General features: G+C 34.8%; 1 protein-coding gene across 1 annotated transcript in view; it reads right to left on the bottom strand.

Moving 5' to 3' along the window:
• Positions 1-849: 849 nt before the first annotated feature.
• The window catches only part of SLCO4C1 (solute carrier organic anion transporter family member 4C1), a 72,164-nt gene continuing 46,759 nt past the window's right edge, over positions 850-26,254 (bottom strand). The window contains exons 7-13 of the mRNA XM_082723836.1: positions 25,621-25,765; positions 25,016-25,211; positions 17,967-18,120; positions 13,575-13,765; positions 12,021-12,085; positions 9,591-9,728; positions 850-2,805 (exon numbers count right to left, since the gene is read on the bottom strand). Coding sequence (XP_082579962.1) covers positions 2,645-2,805; positions 9,591-9,728; positions 12,021-12,085; positions 13,575-13,765; positions 17,967-18,120; positions 25,016-25,211; positions 25,621-25,765 — 1,050 coding nt within the window. The 3' untranslated portion in view covers positions 850-2,644. The remainder of the gene's footprint in view (positions 2,806-9,590; positions 9,729-12,020; positions 12,086-13,574; positions 13,766-17,966; positions 18,121-25,015; positions 25,212-25,620; positions 25,766-26,254) is intronic.

Here is a 26,254-nt window from a genome sequence, read left to right as displayed (position 1 = left end):
CTAATTCATATAATTCAACAATTACAAAAAGATATACTGACATCACAGAAAGTAGTTCTGCCATGTCCTCTTGCAAATGTGGTATTAACTATTTCTTTAATGCTAATTTGCTGGTTTCGATAATTTTTCTATAGATATTTGATATGTCAACATTTGAGAAGCTGGGTAAAGCTTATAGGATAATTGTGTGTACTATTTTTACAATTTTTTAGAAGTCTAAAATTGTTACAAAGTAGAGTTTAAAAAGGAAAGTCAAACTAAATCTAAAAAGAAAAAATTAAAATGCCAATTGAGGATGATTTTTTAAAGCTGTTAATTTTATAAAAAACAGTAAAATGTTTTGATCCAATTTACCTTACAGTTTTTAAAAACAGACTGTCTTTTATTTATTTTGATCACTCATATATAATGTGTAAGTTAATGTTTATTGCCTTAGGTACAAAAAATGCTACAGAAGCCTGGAATGTGTTGTAGTGGGGTAAAGCACATTATCTCTAAAATTAAAGTCCAACCTGATTTCTTTAAAAATATTGTAGAGTGTTTTGCTAACCCAAGACAATTTAAATATAACCTTTCCAAAACACATTACTTTTGCAATATCAGACCATCTGCAACTGTATCCTACTCATATAAATCTTACATACCTCTCTGTCATACATGAAAACTACTGTATGGAACAATTTTAGTATATGTTTCATAATGAATGTGGTTTATATTGAATTAAATACATCTGCTGAGATACCAGAAATCACTGAGTTAAAATGCTTTCACCAAGTTCAAAAGTACACTGATTTTCCCTTTCCCAACCATCAAATGTGTGTGTATTCATAAACAGATACAAACCCCATCTCAAAATCTGTGCCATTTAATAAGGTTAAACACTTAACAATCTGGTACAAATATTCTCATTTTTAAAAAGATACATATATGCATTTTACATAATTGCTTAAATTAAAGACAATACTAAAAGAAAACAGCTAAAATCTTACTTATATTTTCTCCAGTTTACATAGCTAAATCAATCGTATATAGTTCTTTCATGTGTAAGAGTTTTAGATTTTTATGTCCTACAATTCAGGAAATCTAAATATTAAAAATAAGTTTTAAGATATGTATCTAATTATGTACAAAAATCACCACAGGTCGATTCATAGATTCAAGCTTAATATAAAATTAATCATATCAATTGTGAAAAAATATACTATGAAAAATTTTGTTCTTAAGGTAGCATACCAACACATATAACCTAGTTGATCCAAAAGTATAAATAATATGTAGTGTCTACATTGCCCTGTCATGAAAGGAGGTATTCTTTGTAAATATGTATAAAAGTCTGATTTCTTTCAAGGATCAAAATTACTTTCACTTTACTCATTTTCATTAAAAATTTGTAAAAATGTATCATCTTACAAAATTGAGTACACTGAATAAAGCAAAACTTGAGAACTAAAAACCATTACGAATGTCCATTATAAGCAACTTGTTCAAACTATTTGTATAGATAGGGTGACTTTTTTTTTCTTCTTTCTAATTTAAGTATGAACTTCAATGCTTTTCTTGATCAGTAAAATTCTTAACCAGGTAGAATTATTTGTTGTTGTTCACTGATCTATTTCCTCTACATTCTGAATAGACAAAGGTGGCTTAAATCTGAGCTGAAGACATGGAATGTTATCATGTTATCAGATATGTGAAACAGTTTATCTGTCGAATAAATGGATCCGTTAAAGAGTCAAGCAACCCTTAATACATGCCTTCTGTGAGCAAAGTACTATTTAAGGTGCTATAAATAATATACTAGGTAAAAGTTTTTTAAAATGAGAAAACTTAAATTACTGAGTTATATAAACACTGATCAACAGTTCATTAAGAAATCTTTTCATATATAATTGGCACTTTTCTTTATTGAATCTGGTACTTTCTCCTGGAGGACATATAAGTGAATAATACTGCCTTGGAATCATTAAAGGAAAATGCTAAAAATAAGCAAGATTAGCAAATTACTTCCTGGAATTCTTGAGTTAGAGTGACAATATGTATATATAATGCTATTTCTGAACTCATTATATACTGGGACACAAAGAAGACAATCAACCTATATTTTAGTAGTTTAGTAACCTTCTGGGTGAAGGACAGACCAGTGTATAAAACTTAAAAACAAAAAAGCTGGTTTTAAATTCCTGAGTTTTCAGTAATAGTGCTTAAAAATCATCACATATATTTGATTAGTTTACATTTTTATACCACAAATTTTATAAATAAGCCCAAACTACTGACAATGATAATTAAACAAATTTCAAGAAGAAAAGAAATGTCATTTTGTTTCTAAAATGTAAACTTTTCATTAATAATTGGCTTTTTTTTTTCTAATTTAGTTTATTAGCTTGTTATTTCACACCTCGAAAATGGGAAGTGTGTGTGTGTGTATTCTGAGGCATTTGGTGGGCTCTGAAGGCACAGGTCTGTTTCTCACATTAAAACAAAAATAAACAAGTTCATAAATGTACAGAAAACACATTTAATTATAAATACCAACTTTTAAAATGTGATTGTCCATATTGGGTAGATAATGCTGCAATGGCAATGTGCACTCTTACAAATGATGGCCAATTTTCCAGCTATAATCTGGTCTCCATTTTCTGCTTCACCCCTCATGTCCTATATTGCTGAGGTCACATTCTACTGAAACCGTACTCACAACTGGATTCTGATTTTCAAAAGATGCATCTGTGTCTAGTGGTGGCGGCTTATACAAGAAGACTGCAAACCCGTTGAAGAAAATGGTGATAGTTTTACAAGTAACACCTACATATAAAAACAAAAATTAATCATGCATTTAGGCCTTTAACTATTAACAAATGAATTGCTTTGTTTCTTTTTTTTTTTTTTTTGCTTTCTTCGATTCCATTTATAAGTGAAGACATATTATTTGTCCTTCTCTATCTGACCTATGTCATTTGGCATAATACCATCTAGGTCCATTTATGCTATCACACAGTAAGATTCCATTCTTTTTATTGCTGGATAATATTTCACTGTACATATAACCCATATTTTCTTTATCCAATTGACACTTAGGTTACTTTCATAACTTATTATAAATAATGCTGCAATAAACATAGGTGTACATACATCTTTTTGGATTACTGTTTTTGCTTTCTTCATATAAATACCCAGAAATACCCAGAGGTAGAATTACTAGATCACATGGTAGTTTTATTTTTAATTTTTTGAGGAAACCCCATACTGTTTTCCATAGTGCCTGCACCAGTTTGTATTCCTACAAACAGTGCGTGAGAGTTCCCTTTTTTCCACAACCTCACCAATACTTGTTATTTCTTCTTTTTGATAATAGCCATTCTGACAGATGTGAGGTGGTATCTCATTGCGGTTTTGATTTGCATCTCCCTGATGATGGGTGATGGTATCTTTTCATGTGCCTGCTGGCCATCTGGATGTCTTCTTTGGAGAAATGTCTATGTGATCCTCTGCCTAGCTTTTAATTCAGGCTGTTTGCTTTTGTTGTTGTTGTTGTTATTGAGTTGTATAAGTTCTTTTTATAGTTTGGATATTAACCCTTTATTGGCCATCTCATGTCCATGTATCTTCTTCCATTCAGTAGTTTGCCTTTTCATTTAATGGTTTCCTTCACTGTACAAAAAGCTTTTCAGTTTGTTGTAGTCCCTTTGTCTATTTTTGCTTTTGTTTCCCTGGCTTGAAGAGATAGATCCCCAAAAATATTATTAAGGCTGCTGAGCTTACTATTTTTTTTTCTTCTAGGAGTTTTATGGTTTCTGGTCTTGCATTTAAGTCTTTAACACATTTTGAGTTCATGGCTGTGTATGGTGTAAGAAAGTGGTCCAATTTCATTCTTTTGGATGTAGCTGTCCAGTTTTCCCAGTGTGATTTATTGAAGAGACTGTCTTTTCTCCATTGAATGTTCTTGCCCCCTTAATTGTAGATTAATTGAGCATATAAATGTGGGTTTACTTCTGGGCTCTTTGGTGCAACTGTAAAAGGATTGTCTTAATTTTCCTTTCTCATAGTTTGCTGTTAGTACAGAGAAATGCAAAAGATTTCTGTGTATTAATTTTATATCCTGAAATTTCTGAATTTATTAGTTCCAATAGTTTTTTGGGGGGAAGGGGGGACTTCCAATACTATGTAAAAAAAAAAAGTGGTGAGTGAATATCGGTGTCATATTCCTGATCTTAGAAGAAAAGCTTTTAGATTTTTACTGTTGAATATTATTTAGCTGTGGGTTTATCATATTTGGCCTTTATTATGTTGAGGTATATTCCCTTTATACCTACTTTGGTTAGTTTTTATCATAAATGGACATTGAATGTTTTTACTATTTTTGAGACAATCATATATTTTTTTTAATCCTTCATTTTGTTAAGTCATGTGTCACGCTGATTTTTTTGTGGGTGTTGAACAAACATTGCATCCCTGGAATGAACCTCACTTAGTCAGCCTGTGTGATCCTTTTAATATATTGCTGAATTAAGTTTGATGTTTTGTTGAGGACTTTTGCATCTATGTTCATTAGGAATATTGGCTTGTAATTTTCTTTTTTGTAGTGTCTTTGTCTGGTTTTAAATGCTGGGCTCATAAAATGAGTTCCTTCCTCTTCTATTTTTTGGAATAATTTGAGAAGGATAAGTACTAAATCTTAAAATATTTGGTAAAATTCACCTACAAAGCCAACTGGACCTGGACCTGGACCTTTGAGGGAAGTGGTTTTTTTGTTTTGTTTTGTTTTGTTTTTATTACTGGTTTAATCTCATTACTACCAACTGGTCTATTTTCTATACAGATTTTCAATTTCTTTAAGATTCAGCTTTTTTTTTTTTTTTCCCACAGCTTTATTATAAAAGTCTTTAAGTCAGGTAGTATAAGTCCTTTCCTGCTCAGTTTTTTTTTACTTTTTTTTATAAACATATAATGTATTTTTATCCCCAGGAGTACGGGTCTATGAATCACCAGGTTTACATACTTCACAGCACTCACCATAGCACACACACCCCCATGTCCATATTTAAGATTCAGTCTTGAAGATTATATGTTTCTAGGAATATACCCATCACTTCTAGATTGTCTAATTTGATGGTATATAATTATTCATAATGTTCTTTTATGATCCTTTGCATTTCTATGGTGTCCATTGCAATTTCTCATCATTTCTGATCTTATTTTTGGGCTCCCTTTTTTTCTTGATGAATCTAGTTAAAAGCCTGTTGATTTTGTTAATTTTTCAAGGAATCAGCTCTCAGTTTCGCTGATCATGTCTGTTACTTTTTTAGTCTCTATTCCACTTATTTTTGTTTGGATCTTATTACCATCTTCCTTCTAAGAACTTTGGGCTTTGTTTTTTTCCTCTTTTTCTAGTTCCCTTAAATATAAAGTTAGATTGTTTGAGATTTTTATTGTTTCTTAAGGTAGACCTATATCTCTATAACTATAAATTTCCCTTTTACAACTGTTTTTGCAGCATTCAAAAAATTTTGGAACATTGTGTTTCCACTTTCATTTATCTCATGGTATTTTTTAAATTTCTCTTTTGGGTTTCTTCTTTGATCCCTGGTTGTTCAGTAGGATGTTTTTACATCTTCATATATTTTTGAACTTTCCACTTTTCTTCTTATAACTGATTTCTAGTTTCATATTTTTTGTCAGAAAAGATACCTGATTTAATTTCAATCTTCTAAACCTTATTAAGACTTGTTTTGTGACCTTGCATGTGATCTATTCTGGAGAATGCCCCATGTGCACTTGAATGTGTATTGTGCTGTTTTGGGATGGAATCTTCTTTATATATCTATTAGGTCCATCTAATCTATTTAAGGTCATAGTTACCTTATTGATTTTCTATCTGGATCATCTATCCATTGATCTAAGTGAGGTATTAAAGTCCCCCACGAGGGGCGCCTGGGTGGCTCAGTGGGTTAAGCCTCTGCCTTCGGCCCAGATCATGATCTCAGGGTTCTGGGATCGAGCCCCGCATTGGGCTCTCTGCTTGGCAGGGAGCCTACTTCCTCCTCTCTCTCTGCCTGCCTCTCTGCCTACTTGTGATCTCTCTCTGTCAAATAAATAAAATAAAAAATAAAAAATAAAAAAAAATAAAGTCCCCCACGAATATTGTATTACTGTTTATTTCTCCCTTTACTACTATTTCTCCCTTTACTATTACTATTTACTATTTACTATTAATATTTGCTTTATAAATTTAGGTGCTATGTTTGGTTTACAAATGCTGTTGTGTTGATTCCTTTACTGTTATGGAATGCCCTTTTCTGTCTTTCATTACAGTCTTTGTTTTAAAGTTTATTTTGTCTGAGATAAGTATCACTATTTCTACTTTCTTTTCATTTTCATATAATGTCTTTCTATCCCTTCATTTTCAGTCTGTGAGCATCTTTAGACTGTAAGTTACCTCATACAGGTAGCAGATGTAAGGGTCTTATTTTTTTATCCAGACCTTTTGATCATATACCTTTTGATTACAGAATTCAATTCATTTACATTTACAGAAATTATTGATAGGTATGTACTTCTTACTATTTTGTTAACTGTTTTCTGGCTGTTTTTGTAATTCCTCTCTGATCCTTTTTTATTCTCTTTCTCTCTACTCCTGTGGTTTATTTTCTTTAGTGTTTTGTTTAGATTCCTTTTTCTTTTCCTTTCTGTATTTACCATAATTTTTTAATGTGTGTGATTACCATGAAGTTCACATATAACATGTATATAACAGTCTCTCTTAAGTTGATGGTAACTTAATTTTGAACGCATTTCAAAACTTGATACTTTTATTCACACCCTCTATGTTTTAGATTTTTGATGACACATTTCATAACTTTTTTATATTCCCCTAATTATTGTATTTTAAATTACAATTTTGTCTTTTACTCTTAACACTTGCTTTTTAAGAGGCTTATCTACTACCTTTATTATTTATTTACCTTTACTGCTGAGATTTTTGTTTTCATGTTGTATTAATTAGTGTCTTTCTTTTTTAGCTTAGAGAAGTCCTTTTAGCCTTTCTGGTAAGGCCAGTTTAGTGGAGATGAGCTTCCTTAGATTTTGCTTACTTCGAAAACTCTTCATCTTTCCTTCAACTCTGAATGATAACTTTGTTGGGAAAAGTATTCTTGGTCGGCAGTTTTTTCCTTTCAGTGTTTTGAATATTATTCCACATCTTTCTGGTTTGTGTAATTTCTGCTGAAAAATCTGCTAATAGCCTTACTGGGTTTCCCTTATAATTTTTTTTCTCTTGCTGCTTTTAAGATTCTCTATTTGTCTTTACCTTTATCATTTTAATTATAATTGGTTTTGGTGTATTTATTTTCAGGTTCATCTTATGTGGAACTCTCTGGGATTTCTGAACCTGCGTGTCTGTTTCCTCCTCTAGATTAGGGAAGTTTTTAGCCATTATTCCTTCAACAAGTTTTTCTAGCCCTTTTCTCCCTCTTCTCCTTCTGAGGCTCCTGGAATTCAAATGTTATTCCACTTGATGCTCTCCCAGAGGTCCCTCAAGGTATCTTGTCTTTTAATTCTATTTTCATTCTGCTGCTTGAGTGTTTTCCATTGCTATCTTCCAGCTTGCTGCTTCTTGCCTCTAATTCATGCGTTCTGCTGTTGAACCCTCTATTTTTTAGTTCAGTTATAACTTAGCTTTGGTACTTTCTTATATTTCCTACCTTTTTGTTGAAGTTCTTGCTGTGTTCAACCATTTTTACCCCCACAATTGGTGAGCGATTTTACAACCATTGCCTTGAACTCTTTATCAGGTAGACTGCTTCTCTCCATTTTCCTAAGGTCTTTTTTCTGTGATTTACTATGGTTTTTTGGTTTAGAATCTTTCTTCTCATTTTGCCTGTCTCTCTGTGTTTATCTCTATTCATTAGGTATAACGGTTAACTCTTTCAGTCTTGAGGTAGTGGGCTTGTGTAAGAGTGTTTCATGTAGCCCCCAAAACAATCTTCCCTGGCTACTGACCCAAACCCTCTATGGACATCCCTCATGGGGGCTACATGTCTTCACTGTCTATAATAGGGACACACCTGCTGTATGGGATAGATGAGGCTCGGGGTACTCAGCCAGCCCAGTTTTAGGTTGGTGGGCTGACTGGGTAAGGCAGGAGTTGGGATGTTTACCTGATTCAGTTGCGGCTTGTCTGCTACATTGGGAGGGTGGAGCTCAGGGAACCTGCCCTCCTGTTTGCATCTTGGCTGCTGAGTGGGAAGGATGGGGCTCAGAAGGCTTGCCTATCCTAGTTGTGGTCAGATCTCTGCACAGGGTGGGTGGGGTGCAGAGTACTTGTCCAGCCTGGTTACAGTGCAAGGTGGACAGAGCATGCCCTTTGGTGCTAGCAGGCTAGAGAAAGAGCATGGAAAATGGCACTCACTGATTCCGTCACCAGCAAGTTAGGATAAGAGTACAAAAATGGTGCCCACCAGAGCTTGTGTTTCTGGATAAAGTCCCTGCATGTTCCTACCTCTCCAGAAGCCATTTTAAACTTACTAAGTGGGTCTTCTGTGCTTATATTCTGGGTACTCTTCATTCTGTTGCTTTTGTGCTGGATCTCGGGACACATGGTTTGCACACAAGGCCTATAAGAGTGGGATCTCTCTTCCCTACAGTTCTGTGTTTCTCTTGGTCTTAATCCCGATTGGTTTTCAAAACCAGATGCTTAGAGATCGTGTCTTCCCAGTGCCAGTCCTCTGGGTCAGCACGCCTGTTCTGTGACTCAATCCCTTCACTCATTAAGGATGTACTCTTCATTTTTGGGATCTCTCTCAATTGTGGAATTAACATGTCTGGGGTAAGGCATGTCTCTACCTTTCCTACCCTACTCTTTTGTCCTTTGTTATATGGTGCTGTGTCCAGTGCTAAGATCCTTTTCTTTAGAAATTATTCTATATGTAGCTATAAATTTATTGTATCCATGGGAGGAGAGGAGTTCAGGGTCCTCCTGTGACCAACTTGAAACCTCTAACTCTATTTTTAATTTAAATATGTAATTTTTAGGTTGATTTTAAATTTTTAAATATTAACTCCTACAAAACAGGTACACTGGTCTACTTTCTCAGTCTTCATTGTCATATATTGCTTAACCAAAACTATCCAAAGTAGACTACCAAAAGCAAAAAGGGTTAAACATCACAGCTAACCTTTTAAACTATAAAAACATTTCTTACAACATGCTTTAGAGCCAAAGGATATTTCCTTACTTCAGTTCTAAGTGCTTTCCAAAGCCCAGGTACCTAGATAACAATCATTCCAGAGAGTTTCTCAGAATTGTCTTAGCTTTTTGTTAGATGTTCAAAAAAATTTTTGAAAGAAGTTGTTTAAAAGAAGTGTATGTGATTTTATAAAAGCTAAAATGTTATTCTCTTCTATTTTAGACTGAGTCTTACAACTCATTAAAGCCTTTCACAACTTGTCATGATAACTGATGTCTGCTTCAGAATTTCAGGGTAGCCCAACAGCATGGACTGAGCATTACAAAACTTAAGTAAGTAACAGTAAGACCTTTTTCTCTTGACATCATCAATTTAATCTAAAGTTATCAAGAAATTACCACTTACTTATGGCTACTAGCATATGGGCCATCTTGATGTTATTATAAATCCAGCAAGCTCCTCTAGCTCCACATTCATTAATATCCCACAGAATACATGTGCTGTCAATTGTGAAACCAAATATAATTGGTCCAGGTATTGTGCCTAGAAGAATTTTATGTGAAATATACAATCAGTAAATATTACAGTCTCTAATTAATAGGTTTTTATTATAAGTGGTCATAAATATATTTTATATAAACAATAATAAAAACTAATCTGCCCATATACAAATCAATCAGGTCATGTTCAAGAAAAAGGGATAGAAAGAAATACAGATAAAACATTCTGAAATAATTATATAATTATTATATACTTCCAATCAATTCAGAAGGTAATTATTTACATTAAAAAAATCTGGTATTTATTGGGTTAACACTTAGCTAGGTATTTTAATCCATAGACTTCCTAATTTAATGAATGTGCCTTTGAAATTAGTTATTCTACTTCTTTTTAAGATTTACCTATTTATTTTAGAGAAATTGAGAGGGTAAGCATAGGGAAGCAGAGAGGAAGAGAAACTTTAGCAGACTCCTCGCTATGCTCAGAGCCTGACACAGGGCTTGACCTCATGATGCTGAAATTATGACCCAAGCCAAAATCAAGAGTCAGATGCTTAGGGGCACCTGGGTGGCTCAGTGGGTTAAAGCCTCTGCCTTCGGCTCAGGTCATGATCCCAGGATCCTGGGATCAAGTCCCCCGCATTGGGTTCTCTGCTCCACAGGGAGCCTGCTTCCTCCTTTCTCTGTCTGCCTCTCTGCCTACTTGTGATCTCTCTCAAATAAATAAATAAAACCTTTAAAAAAAAAAAAAAAGAGTCAGATGCTTAACCAACTGCACTACCCAGGGACCCCAGCTATTCTACTTTTTAAAAATCAAAATTATTTGTATGTGTTATGTGTTTGTGTACGTGCATGCATGACAGCGCAACTGTGTATACGTACACACACACACACATCAACATGCCTGGGAATACTATTTCAAACACACCCCCTCCCTTGCATGAAGTCATGAGGTACTAAACTTTCATATATTTAAGGAGTTTACGACTGATACAAATCAAATACATTTCTTAGACAAAGATTTCAGCTACATCCAGCTTGTTCCTTCATGACCTGCAACATAGCAGTCAAAGGAGCACTGGACTGAGAATAAGGATACCATTCTTCTAGTCTCATTTTTACCACAAATTGTATAACTATGGACAAATTCTTAAATGTCTCAGAGCTTTAATTTATTCATCTGAAAGGGGGAAAGTTGGTCTATTGATCTCTATTGTCCCTGCTTTAGATTTTGTTTTTATAAATGATCTCAGTAGGGACGCCTGGGTGGCTCAGTTGGTTAAGCAGCTGCCTTTGGCTCAGGTCATGATCCTGGCGTCCTGGGATCGAGTCCCACATCGGGCTCCTTGCTCCGCGGGGAGCCTGCTTCTCCCTCTGATTCTGCCTGCCACTCTGTCTGCCTGTGCTCACTCTCTCTCTCTGACTAAATAAATAAAATCTTTAAAAAAAAAAAGAGGTGTATAAATGATCTCAGTATTATGTATATAATATTGTGGGTATAATCATATAATTATATGTATAAAACAGTATTTCTGTGCTTCTACATCTTGCTACATATTTCTACATATTCTTTCTACAATAGTTTCCATAAAAATCTTCCATCAATTCTCAATTACCCAAATACTATGTATATTTTCATTTAAATGTTTTAACTCATTATTTTTCATTGTTGATGCAACATAATTATGTCCCAAATGGAGATAAATGCTGGGAGAAAAGGAATTACCAGAGTTAAAAGCAATAGGCTTTACATGGATAGAAAAAAGATTTATGTATTTTACTATACTCTATTAAACATATGTTCATGATCCTCTGTATTTTAAATAAATATGACATACTCCTGAAAGTTATATTTGGGGTTTTTTGTGTGTGTTTTTTTAAAGATTTTATTTATTTATTTGACACAGAGAGAGAGATCTCAAGTAGGTAGAGAGGCAGGTAGAGAGAGAGGGGGAAGCAGGCTCCCCGTTAGCAGAGAACCCAATGTGGGGCTCAATCCCAGGAACTCTGAGATCATGACCTGAGCCAAAGGCAGAGCCTAAGCCACTGAGCCACCCTGGCACCCCTAAAGTTATATTTGTAGTAGAATATAGAATAGAATTGGAAACAACAGTTAACCAATCAGGTAAGTGAAAAGAAAGCCATTATTTTCTTACGAGATATATAAACAATACTACATATTAAATATTAGAAAACAGCTTTTTTAAATAACAATTATATAGTTTTCCATGGCATTTATATTAATTATTTTCTATGTACATACTATGAGGACACCAATAGCACTAATGAACAAAAATAACCAACAGTCACCAATGAATTAAGAAAAACGGCATACCTAATAATCGAAGCAGCATAAACTGTATTCCCAATGCTAGGGACCGCTGCCTGTGATCAACACACCTGGAGATATCAAATACATGTTAAAGCAAAAGTGGCTGTATAGTATATTTACTCTTTGAGCAAATTTATTTTTATACCAGCTTAGCATTTCTAGATTAAAGTAAATTTTATATGCATGAAATAAACTATTTGTAACAGCTCATATACAGTTCAACCTTTTGGAGTTCCAAAAAAAGTTATAAAAGAAGAAAAATGACATGTGAACTAAAATACTACAAATACAAGTAACAACAAAAGGGTCAAATAAAGTTTAACAAATGTATTGAATATACATGAATTGTATCAAATGTAAAAAAGAAAGGATATTTATTAGTAAGAATTATTTTTAACTACCCCTTAAGTCACAAGCAAATAATTCCTACTCTAACTTACTAACTTTGAGACAGAAGTCATACCTACAGGATAATGTACAAATGTGGGTCAATGTAAAACAGATGCTGAGGCTCAATCTTATTTTAAGTAACGATTATCAACGATGAATGAAACGTGATGCTGGCACATAAGAGTTAGGAGAAAAGAGATCAACATGCAGTTGAAAGGTAATGCAGATAATTTTTCAAAAGTGAAGTTTTGGGGCGCCTGGGTGGCTCAGAGGGTTAAGCCTCTGCCTTCGGCTCGGGTCATGATCAAGCCTCGTGTCGGGCTCTCTGCTCCGCAGGGAGCCTGCTTCCTCCCCTCTCTCTCTCTCTGCCTGCCTCTCTGCCTACTTGTGATTTCTCTCTCTCTGTCAAATAAATAAAATCTTTAAAAAAAAAAAAAAGTGAAGTTTAAAAACAAACATTTTCTCAATTCTCTAAATAACTCCAAAGTCCACATGAGATCATCTTAACAGACAACTTAATAGTTTTAGACTGAATCTCTAATAAAATTTCCAAATGACAAACAATTTTGTGAAAAGGTAGTATGGGGGAACAAAAACTGAAGAGTAAAAAAGCTAGAGTTTGTTAGGAAAGACTTAGAAAGGCTGATGAACTTAAGAAAGAGCAGACAGAAAATATTTTTATCAAGTGATGTAGAAGGAGAAAGAGCAACCTGAATGAAGCTCAGAGACTATTAAGAGCCGGGGGGCGGTTAGCTTCTCATCCAGCAGAGCACTGTTTACAGGACGGCTGAATATCACCACACCTACTACGTAAGGTAGGATTCTGTCATTCTAACTCTGACATAGGTGTAACGCACTGTATTTCCATCACGCTCACACACAGTCCAACAGATTCAACTGAAGCCTCACGAAAGAGGCAGAGAAACAAAAGTCATGTATATTCCAGATAGGCAATATTAAGACATTTTCACATACATGATCGTATTTAAACCTCATTCCTCTGGGGTTCGATGAAGTAGCTTTTCCAGGCCATGGAACTAAGAATTTTATGAGAACCAAATTAATATTGGAGCCAATGGTCAAAAGAAGCCCAACTGAACCCTTGAGTCCATATTCTTTTCAACGACCACATCTTAGGGATGGCAAATTTCACAATATAATACATACCTTAGGATGGACACAGTTATAGGAGTACCAGCCATAAATGTAAAGACAATTGTAGCAAACAAAATGCCAAGGAAAATGGGCAACTTTGCACATCGATTTTCACATTTTCCAGCTTTAGCCTCTGAATCAAAATTTGCCAGAGTAGATGTCATTTCTGTATTCTTTGCAATACAGGAACAGTTGTAATATACCTAGAAATATTAGACAGAAAAATATTGAAAGTACGTATCTTGAAAACAGAAAACATATTTTTAAAGATCTATTTATTTGAGAGAGAGAGAGAGAGAGCGAGAGAGAGAAAGAACAATGGGGGAAGGGACAAAAGAAGAGGGAGAGAGAGAAAATCCTCAGTCTCCCAGCCGACCACAGATCCCAACATAGGGCTCCATCCTAGAACCCTGGAATCACGACCTGGGCCAAAATCCAGAGTCAGCCACTTAATCGATGAGGCCATCGAGGTGATCCTCTCAAAAACATATTTTATCATTTTAAGTTAGGTGCTCTCTAGAGATGGCAAACATTTTACATAGTCTTAACCTGTACACAACAAATGATGCTGAGAAAGAGTAATTAACTCTTGGTCATATTTATGGTCTGTATTTGAGTTTTGTGTTCACTGATTTAAATCATAACCTACTATTGACTATGACTTGTAAAATAAATTGACAAGAATATAACAATTACCAGATCTCATATTATAGACTACTTTTAATGGATCATAATTGTTCAAATAGTTTTCTAATATAGATGGCAAAGAAGCATGTAGGGTGGCAATCTCACTCTCTGTCTTAGTTGGAAAGGAAAAACACTGTAATTTCAACAAGCCCCACAGTAAAATCAAGTAATATATTACAAGTCTCTAGGGGGGAAAAAATGCTACTTTCAACTAAACTACTACAACTTTTCTAAACTTTTTGTAATTGCTTTACTGAAAAGAAACTATATGCCTTCTAAGATGACATATGTATGATAATAAAAAACTAGAAGTTATTACTTCATTATCCTGAATCCTATTTTATATGTAAATATAAAATATTAACTGTTTAATAAAAATATACATATAAATAATATAAAGTATTAAAAGGTAACATGTTAAAAGGTCACAAGTATCACTTTTATAGGGAAAGAACTGAGAGTTTTAAAAAGTTTGTAAGGCATAATTATTTTTTAAAAGTTTTTTACACCTCGGGCGCCTGGGTGGCTCAGTGGGTTAAGCCGCTGCCTTCGGCTCAGGTCATGATCTCAGGGTCCTGGGATCGAGTCCCGCATCGGGCTCTCTGCTCAGCAGGGAGCCTGTTTCCTCCTCTCTCTCTCTCTGCCTGCCTCTCTGCCTACTTGTGATCTCTCTCTGTCAAATAAATAAATAAAATCTTTAAAAAAAAAAAAAAAGTTTTTTACACCTCAATTCTATCCTTACTATAAATCTTTTTACAAATTTTAGGGCCCCAATAAAGTCAGAGTTAAAGCTAAAGAAATCAAAGGGAAATGGTTCCTTTACTATTCTGAAGGCCAGAAACCTTTTCTCAGTGCTAAAGGCAATCTAAAGCTACTGGCACTGATTCAGGATGTCCAAATATGCAAATGACACTCCCAAAATGGAATTTTACATATTCAACTGGATATATAAAATAATAAAGAAATACAGCCTTTTAACATTTTAAGAGAAAAGTATTTTCTATCTCAAAGTAAATTTACACCTCTCTTACATAAAAATATATACAATATTGTTTGCACTATAACTATACCTAGCTGTCAGTCAATATCTGTTTTGTTGTTTGGGTCACTGGTGTAAAATATAAGACTAATATTTTTGTGAACAAATGTACATAGGTATTTACTATATTATTAACAATGTATTTTGCCTATTTGAAACATGAGATTAAGAAAAAAAAATCCTGTGAAAAAATGAGTTGTTACATGGACTAAATGGACATGAGAAAGCCAGAATGAATAGAAAATATGGAAATCAAAATAATCTGTTTAAATAATCCCTATAAGATTAATATGCTATTTAAGATGGTAATTATAGTATTTGAAGAAAAATATAAATATCAAATTAATCATATCAAAATAACCCATACCAATTAAAATGTGCACAGGCTATTAGATTGTTTTTCTTTTTGGGGGGGTGGTTTCTGTATGCAGGGCAGTATTTGTGTCTGACATTTTCAGTTATGTGAGTAAAACCCTACAAATATCTCCTTGTTGTAATCTTTTTCTAAGTAGAGTTAGTCAATAACACTTCTTAACCATATTTTAGACACAAGAAAACAATACCTATATATCTGCCTCTCAAAGGAATAATTAGCTACCTTACACTTATTTCTGACTCTGTAATATGCATCATGCTCACTGGCAGAATTCGATTCCTTGTAACTGACACAAACACGTAATTTTCTATCTGTTTTGAAACTAAAGCAAGCCCAGATGTCTACTGGTTTGAAGAGGTCTACTGTTGAAGTCAACAGATTTGAGACCTCAAAAATCTTCCTGATCCCTTTTATTTTTCAGAGACACCTAATGGTAATGATCTAATTAGTTTAACCCAAGGATTAAAACTGCACATATGGCATCCACGTCTATTAGGTCTACCATGAGTCACCACAGACGTTTCTTCCATCATATTTTTTCAATGTTCTTAGATGATCCTTTAAAAAATCTATAAGCTAGGTAATATGAAAAAAATGTACATTGTTTCTCATATTCTTAACTTCCTTCAGAAAGATCAAATCCTAGTAGGTTCAGACAAACTTCCACTGTATTTATTACACATAAGACCATTAAAGCTATGTATGTATATGTACATGAACATACATAGATTTGTGTATGTATTTATGAACATAAAAATGTGTTCAACCACACACACACATCCATGTTGGTCTTAGAAGAAATCTAAAGTAATTTTATGGGGCATTTCAATTATCTATTTCTACTTATTTATATAGAAATCTTTTCTTGCAATCTTAAACTTCTCTTTATATGGGAAAACAAACGCCATTTCATTATTCTCCATTTCAAATATTCAAGACTGTGCTGTTTTATCATATAATTCTTACATATTTTATTCATTGTGATGTCTTATATAATAGTATATACTTCCCTTATGTCTTCTTAAAGTTATCACATTATCCATTAATGCATAACATATGTACTATAAATAATCTGAATGTTATTTTTGCCCCTAATGCTTAAATTTAGCTAAGATGAAATCCAATAAAATTGGAGAAATTGGAGAAATTGGAGGGGGAGATGAACCATGAAAGACTGTGGACTCTGAGAAACAAACTGAGAGTTTTGTAGGGGAGGAGGATGGGGGGTTGGGTGAGCCTGGTGGTGGGTATTAAGGAGGACACTATTGCATGGAACACTGGGTGTGATGCATAAACAATGAATCTTGGAACACTGAAAAAAAATAAAATAAAATTACAAAAAAAAAAAATAAAACAGCTCACCAACCATAAAAAATAAAATTCTATTGGATTCTCTTAAACCATTTAACTGTTAAAAAAAAATTCTATCTAGGTAAACTAATATAATTTTAATCTAGAATTAAAAATAAATTTGTATTTGAAAATTAATGATATGAATATTTTAAAATGAATCCATGGTACATCAAATAAAAGCCACAAATATTTACTATGCTTCTATTATTATATACATGGTATTTAGTAAGAATAGACATTCTCTGACTTCTAGAAGCATAAAGTATGGCTGAGAAAAAAATAAAACTATAAAAATAAATATTTCACTACTATCAGAAGTAATGTTACAAAGATGAATGTGAATAACTGAAAAATTGATTTTTTCACATTAGGAGTGTCTGAGATACAAAGGAAGAAGAGTCTTTTTCAGCTGTGTGCTCAGGGACTTAAAATATATACATAGAAGGGCACTTGAGTGTCTCAGTGGGTTAAAGCCTCTGCCTTCAGCTTGGGTCATGATCCCAGGGTCCCGAGATGGAGCCCCACATCGGGCTCTATGCTCAGCAGGGAGCCTGCTTCCCCCCCCCACCCCCGTCTGCCTCTCTGCCTAGTTGTGATCTCTGTCAAATAAATAAATAAATAAATAAATAAATAATAAATAAAATCTATATATATATATATATATATATATATATATATATATATATGTAAGAATGCTTTGCATGAACTCTACCCTCTTAACAAATTTAAAGCATACATTATTCTTGATAATAGGTGCAATGCTGTACAGCAGATCTCTAGAGTTATTCATCTAACTAGACTGAAACTTTATGTCTGGCTTCTGAATAAAGGAGTAGCATGAGCAAGGGAAGATCAAGCCCTACATAATTCCACTAGAGGGATAAAGATGGCTATCCATACATATACAAACACACAGCCTCATTAAAGCAAAGTAGAAGACACAAGTTACCTTTAGATGTCTTTTTGAAATATAACTTTTACAACCTGCAAAGCAGGGAGAAAAATACTGGATTCCATCTCCTCCACAGACGGGATAATAATAAGATCGCAGGCAGTTACAATTACTATTACAAGGAGCAGTCAAGTTTCCCAGTTTTCCTGTCCTGTCGACAAGAAATGAAATAAAGGCAAATTACCTATGTTATAACTTTTAATGAGCAGTTCAGAAGCATTACTAGATCTTGCCGTTTCACCAATTATTTACTTGCTTAACACATATTTGATTACTTAATGAATAAAACAAACAAAATATCTGCCTCTTCACATAAAATTTAATTTCTTATGGGAGAGAGAGAGGCAGTATAAACAATACTTATATAATGTATGTCAGTGATAAGAAAAATAGGCAGGGTGAGCAAATAAAACAACGTTTCTCCTTTGGCACTAGATTATTTTTTTCAAGAGGTGGTGGGGAAGAGAGGGATGATTTTGTGGATTGTAGGATGTTTAGCAGCATCTCTGGTCCTTACACACTAGATGCCAGTAGTATCCCTCAGTTACGACAACCAAAAGGTCTGCAGACACTACCAAATTCCTCTGGGGTGTTGGCAAAATTTTAAAACTAGAAGGATGATATTTGCAAATAACAGTACAGACAAAAGGTTGATATCCAGGATCTATAAAGAACTCCTCAAACTCAACACACACAAAACAGATAATCATGTCAAAAAATGGGCAGAAGACATGAACAAACACTTCTCCAATGAAGACATACAAATGGCTCTCAGACACATGAAAAAATGTTCATCATCACTAGCCATCAGGGAGATTCAAATTAAAACCACATTGAGATATCACCTTACACCAGTTAGAATGGCCAAAATTAGCAAGGCAGGAAACAACATGTGCTGGAGAGGATGTGGAGAAAGGGGAACCCTCTTACACTGTTGGTGGGAATGCAAGTTGGTGCAGCCACTTTGGAGAACAGTGTGGAGATTCCTTAAGAAAATAAAAATAGAGCTTCCCTCTGACCTTGCAATTGCACTATTAGGTATTTACCCCAAAAATACAGATGTAGTGAAAAGAAGGGCCATCTGTACCCCAATGTTTATAGCAGCAATGGCCACGGTTGCCAAACTGTGGAAAGAACCAAGATGCCCTTCAACAGATGAATGGATAAGGAAGATGTAGTCCATATACACTATGGAGTATTATGCCTCCATCAGAAAGGATGAATACCCAACTTTTGTAGCAATATGGACGGGACTGGAAGAGATTATGCTGAGTGAAATAAGTCAAGCAGAGAGAGTCAATTATCATATGGTTTCACTTATTTATGGAGCATAATAAATAACATGGAGGATATGGGGAGATGGAGAGGAGAAGGGAGTTGAGGGAAATTGGAAGGGGAGGTGAATCATAAGAGACTATGGACTCTGAAAAACAACCTGAGGGTCTTGAAGGGGTGAGGGGGTGGGAGGTTGGGGGAACAAGGTGGTGGGTATTAGGGAGAGCACGTATTACATGGAGCACTGGGTGTGGTGCAAAAACAATGAATACTGTTATGCTGAAAAGAAATTAAAAAAAATAAAATGACTATTAAAAGTTAAAAAAAAAAGAGTGTATGTACTGAAATGAGCACTGAGTAATATATAGAATTCTTGAATTACTAGTTGCACATCTGAAACTAATATAACAATGTATGTTTATTATGTTGGAATTAAAATTAAAAAAAAAACTAAAAATACTGAATAAAGGTTTGTAAAATACACACACACACACACACACAAAACAAAAAACTAGAAGGATGAGTAAAATTATGGCATTCAACATAGTCCTTTTATCAGTGGGAAAATTAGGGCCCTAAGAGATTATGTTACTTTTCTGTCTTTGCCCAAATCCTGGTTCCCAGGCTCAGTTGTGCTCCGCGCTGCTTCTTAATAGGATGCGATATCTTTGGTAAGGTTAAAGGGTTACCTTAAAAAAGACATTTCTCCAGTTCTTACTTATTCATTCACTCAACCAATAAACACTGAGCAAATGCTGGGCCCTATGTTAGGTATCAGGAATACAAAGCTGAGTAAGGTCCTCAAAGATCTCAGTCTGGGAGCAGAGATGGACACAGATAATTACACACACTAACATGGTTGAGTAGTTACAGGTATTTACAAAGTGTACTTTAGAAGTACTGAAGAAGGTCAAGGCAAAGTCTGGGTGAGTGTCTTTAGGAGCTTCTCTCTGAGCGAGTCTTAAATGATGAGTAACGGCTGGATAAATGGGGAATGTGTAGGATACTTAGGGAAGCTTGTACGAAGGTGTAAAGGTGAGAAATAGCATCCTCTACGGACAAATATGAATGATGCCTGAGGCAGTGAATGATCGGAAATGTAGCTAGAGGGGTCAGGGACCAGATTATTGGGGGCTTTAATCTATTTTTGAAAAGTAATCAAAGTAGTTTCACACTGGGAAGTGATACCGTCAAAAGCACGTGTTAAAGAACGCCAATAGTGACACGGGGTAATGAGTTTAAAGGAAGGAGACAAATCACAATATACCAGGCACTAAGTTATGACAATAGACAACATGCAGGAGAACCAAAATAGAACACTTGATTAAGGGAGACAGATTTGAAAAACATCCTGGATGTAGAATCATCCAAAAGATGAGATGCACGATTTGGTATTTTAAGATGGGAACAGGATGAAACAGTTGAGAGCGACTTCTACTGTCTAACTTGAGGGTTTTGCAGTTTTATACACATTGAGGTTAAGAGTCTTAAAATTTGGCGAAGAAATCTGGCCTGCAGCTGGATATTTTAATATCGTTTGCATAGAGATGCGGCTGACGCCGTGATAATGGTAAGATCAGCCATATGAGGAGCACAGAGAGAGAGGAGTACAGAGGTCTCAGGAGTCTGCTTACTTCATGAATACACAGTGAGCTCCAACGATGTGCTAGACTCTACTTTAAGTGATGGAAATAAACCTAAAAGAAATAAAGAGAGACAAAGAGAGAGAGAGAGAAAGGGAGGGAGGAAGAAAGGGAAAAGGCAGGCGGGGGTGGACAGAAGGAAAGGGATAATAAAACCCCTCTTCATAGAAACCCTGAAGCTACAACATGAGGGCTTAAGTGGGTAGGAGAAGAATGAATGAAACAAGATGGGAATGGGAGGGAGACACACCATAAGTGACTCTTAATCTCACAAAACAAACTGAGGGTTGGTGGGGGGAGGCGGTTTGGGAGAAGGGGATGGGATTATGGACATTGGGGAGGGTATGTGCTATGGTGAGTGCTGTGAAGTGTGTAAACCTGGCGATTCACAGACCTGTACCCCTGGGGATAAAAATATATGTTTATAAAAAATAAAAAATTAAAAAAAAAAAGAAAGAAACCCTGAAGCTAACTTCCTTGCACTGGAGGTCAGAATCAGTAAAGAGGGCTTCATCTAAAGATCAGAAGGTAATAACTGCTCTATTAGAAAGCGAGGGTATGTGAGGGGTAGGTGGAGAAGAAGGAGCTCATGAAAGAAACAGACTGAAGGACACAAAACACATTGGAAGCAAATCAGGGGAAGTTTGAAGGAAAGGTGATCAAAGAGCAAACTCCTAAATAATTTGTCACTCTGCCTGGAGTCTCTTCTCCTGATTGATTCCACGGGCCGCTGCTAGATTTCTTTGTCAAGCACTCTTTTACTCACAAGAAAAAGCAGTCTGGTATTCCTACAACTAGCTTACTGTATAGGTACACAAGTACAGCGATGAGAAAAATACTATCCGTTCAATCCTAGAAACAGCCTCTATACATTTTCTTTTCAATTTTTTAAAAAGTTATATTTATTTATTTATATATTTGTCAGAGAGAGAGAAAAAGAGAGAGCAAGCACATGCACAAGCAGGCAGAGTGGCAGGCAGAGGCGGAGAGAGAAGCAGGCTCCCCGCGAAGCAAGAAGCCCAATGTGGGCCTCAAGCCCAGCACCCTGGGATCATGACCTGAGCCAAAGGCAGAGGCTTAACCAACTGAGCCACCCAGGTGTCCTGAGCCGCTATACATTTTTAGATTTAAATTTTCCAATATATAATTCTCACATTACCAATGACTACTGAGAACATGAAAATATAAAGTATGATGAGAACTTCAGTAGAAACAGAGAAATGCAGCATATATTCCTTACTTTCAAGGCTATATAAGCCACCGAAGCCTACATATTTTCTAAAGATGTACTGCCTGAGATAAAGGGGGAACTATTATTAGGAAAAAAACGAATGCTTGCAAAGTTTATTAAAGGGTCTTAATAGACACAGTATTTTTAAAAAATATAAAATATTTTAAATTATAAAATTTTTGAGTATTTAAAACATAGCATGTGTATAAATGCAAACATCCATATATATGAGTAACATGTTTGTCACAAATAGAATTTAAATGTTAATTTCTTATTCAAATCCAAACTATTCTATAATTAGGCCTCTCCCATAAGCAAAGATTCCCCTAAACCTATTATAACATCCTAATAGGTATGCTTCTTTAAGGTGCTGTTTCATATAAGCAAAGACCAGATATATAAAAAATACTATGTGTACTTACTACAGTATTTCATATTTTATGAGGTTCCAAGTATAAAGTAAAACAAAATCACCACCACTATGGGAACTTTTAATAATTAACAGATTCTAGAAACGACAGTCTCCTTCAATTGCTGTGCCCATATTAAACATTTAAGAATGAATTTATGTAGAATATTATAAATACTAAAAGTATTCCCTGAAATAATCAGTATTGTTGATTTTAAGTTATATATATATATATATATATATGGCTGTTTGACGGGGTTTTCAATGAACTTATCGATAAGCCTAACTCATTAATTCAGTCAAAAAAGCAGTTTTTAACCAGCTGTGATTACACGGCAAGGGCAAAAATTCGCATTGCCTCACTCTACTAGAAACTCTACATTTTCATAACTTCTTTCTTCCACTAAGATTCTTAGTCTATTCTTCTTCCAAATATACTTTTTCATATACATGTGTTTCTTGGATGAGACTATACTGACTAGCTGCCCATGCTGCGTACATTTTAATATATAGCACACAGAGCTAAAACTGAGAATTTGGGACCACAGAGACAAAACAAACTGACAATGTCTCATCTCGTTTGTGACATTAAATTCTGTCTCTATCTATATTTACACCTAAACACACACACACCCCTCCAGCTGACACCTTCTCACTTGTCTTCCTTCCTGTCCATAGACTAAGGACAACTTGACTGGTAGTAATTCGTGTTTAAGGTTGAAAAATATCAAATAGATTCACATCTACGTCATTTATTTTTCAAAGTGATTAACTAGTGCTAAACTTTCTGTTCTTCTAAAAGGAACATACAAAAAAACAGTGGTTTCTTGGGATATGCTTGGGCAAAGTTTGTAGGTGTGAAAGGTCTGCAGAGCTCACCTCTATCCACCTTTGGACATTGCCAGGTACTTTTTTATTTATAGGCACATGACTTAAGTCCCATTCAAACTGGTAACTGAACCTAGCCTTTACTTTCTAGCTTTCATCGCTAACATATTCCCTTTGCCTCTCTCTCTTCTCAAAGCTCTTTTTATCCTTCAAGGATATTTAAGCCCATACCCTTCCTGAATCTTATTAAATGAAACTGAAAAGCTCTCTTTCTTTTGAATTTCATGGCCCTTTGTATGTCTCCCATTACCTAATGCATTGTTCATTTACCATTTTGTTTCCCAATCTCTCCAGCTACATTGTAAACTCCTTTAGAATACAGATTCTGCCAAAAAGGTCAGCTAGAGGATGGAGTCAACAAATGTTGAATAAATGTAATGGAAATGAACTTAACATTGCTCAGCATCTCAATGTAGACAGAAATGAACAGCAGCTACAAATCTTAATCGCTACTGGCAAACTCATCCAAACAAACTACATTCTGTTTAAGTTATCAGAATGCCATATTCTACAAAACTGTGGAGTCCTTGACCTGGATGGATTGACAGTTCACTCATCAGCCTCAAACACATGCAATGAAACAAAGCAGCAGACTATAAATACACCACTGTGCAATGCCCTCCTGGCCTGATCCCCCAACTCACGGTTTAGGATTTCAAAACCAAACAAAGCAAAGAAAGATAAAATGATCACACCACTTATAAGTGAAAACATATTTACAGGTCAGAACAAGAAGAAGCCATTTATTTCTCTACGATAAACATGAACTCCTATAGGAGAAACATTCATACATACATAAGAAACAGTAATCATTACTATAACCTCGGACTACCTCCATTTTAATCTCTCTCCTAGACTATTTTCAACCTACCTAATACATGAATTTCATCATAGGGAGTCATCTCTATTTTTAAAGACTTAAATCAATAGCAACATAAAATGTGAAATTCTCCCTAGAATGTGAATCCCTTCAGGGGATTCAAGATTCTGTTATATTCATCTCTGTATCCCTGAACATAGTACCCAGGATGGAATAGATGCTCCTTAAAATTGCTCTCCCAATAAATACCCAACATTTAGTAATATGTCAATTATCTAAATGAAACAAAATAAACCTACATTTTTTTTAGTAGGAGAAAGTCTTCCAATTTAAATAAAGACGATATTTCATTATTTGACTCAAGAAAGCAAAGACTTAGAAATATGCACATTGTGTAGATAAGGGTGATTCCATCATACTAAATGGGAAGAGGAAGTGAAAAGGACATGCTGATGGAAGAACTGGGCAAGAGTGCCAGGGTGGCTCAGTTGGTTGGGCGACTGTCCTCGGCGCAGGTCATGATCCCAGAGTCCCAGGATCGAGTCCTGCATCAGGGCTCCCAGCTCAATGGGGAGTCTGCTTTTCCCTCTGACCTTCTTTCCTCTCATGTTCTCTCTCTCTCTCTCAAATAAATAAATAAAATCTTTAAAAAAAAAAAAAAAGAACTGGGCAAGCTCCAGTTATATTTCAATAAAGAACAGATGTAATTATTATTTTAAAAAAATATGCACATTGTTTATTACCCTGATACTAATACCAAAAACACTGAAATATATTTACCCATTATATAATTCAGACACACCAGCAAATGGCTCATTTTCACAGTTGGCATAAACAAATACAAAACTCAGTGCAAATGCAACTAAAGATGTGAGCAAAGCAAACTTCATTGAGTTTTTACATGTCATTTTGAGCTTTGAAACAAGGATACCACCTAAAATCTGACCAAGAGCGGCTCCAGGAATTAAAACAGCCCCTGATGAGAAAAAAAACAAAACACAGAAAGTAAGAACACATACAAGTGTACTCAGTTACTCAGATGACAACTGGAAAACAAGCAAACATCAAAAACAAGTATTGTTTTAACATATGATTTACTACCACATGATTTAGAAACCTATGAATAAAATAATGGTTATGTCAAGAGATTAGTAAAATTAATATGCTGAATATTAAGATCAGCAAATATTCTCTAGCTACACAGCCTCTGTATTTCTCATTCATACAACAGACTAATATCAGAAAATAAGAAACTTGTATCAAAATCAGTGGGGTTTAAATTTTAAAAAGTGGGGCTATCCAGAGTATACACTATTCTAACAAGCACTTAATGTGGTAAAGTAAAATTATTCGATTAAACTCGAATAAAGAGGAAAATGGTTTACCTGCAAGGGTGGCTGCAAAGCTGGAAGACAATCCAAACTGATTTTCTATAAATTTAGGTAAAAATGTAGCAAACCCAGTAGTAATTAAGGCTTCCGAAGAAGTTGAAATAACTAAACACATAAAGACAGCATTCCCCATCAAATTCTAAGGAAAAAAATATAGTTCATCAAATGAGTAACTATGATTATACTGCAAAATGAAGCATTAGAATAGCAGCATGATAAAATGACAAAATTTTAATAAATACAGCATATTTATAAAACTTCAACATTTTCTCCAGTATAAAAGCATAAATATGGAATATTAATAGCTTTACATATATTACATTGAGAACACTGATATGTGCAGGACCTAGAGAACTGACAGATGATTCATTAAGAGGGTGACTGTGCCTTATCATATACAGAGACTGAGTAAAGCAGGTAAAAGCAGGCATGGAAAGGTTCCTTTCCCCCATCTACTATAAATCTCCATATATTAAATCTACCTCTTGTCTGATTTATTTTACTGTGTTTTGAACTTCCATGTCTAATAAATGAACTCGGCTATAAGCACAGATGAGAATGGTCTCACCAAATTTGTACTGTTCCATGAGTAAAGGACTCAATACCTAAGAACCTTGGGAAGTTATAG

The sequence above is a fragment of the Mustela nivalis genome, assembly GCF_964662115.1.
Source record: "Mustela nivalis genome assembly, chromosome: 3".
Classification (NCBI taxonomy): Eukaryota; Metazoa; Chordata; class Mammalia; order Carnivora; family Mustelidae; genus Mustela; species Mustela nivalis.
Note: the sequence above shows the minus strand (reverse complement) of the source record. Positions and strands in the feature narration are given on the sequence as shown.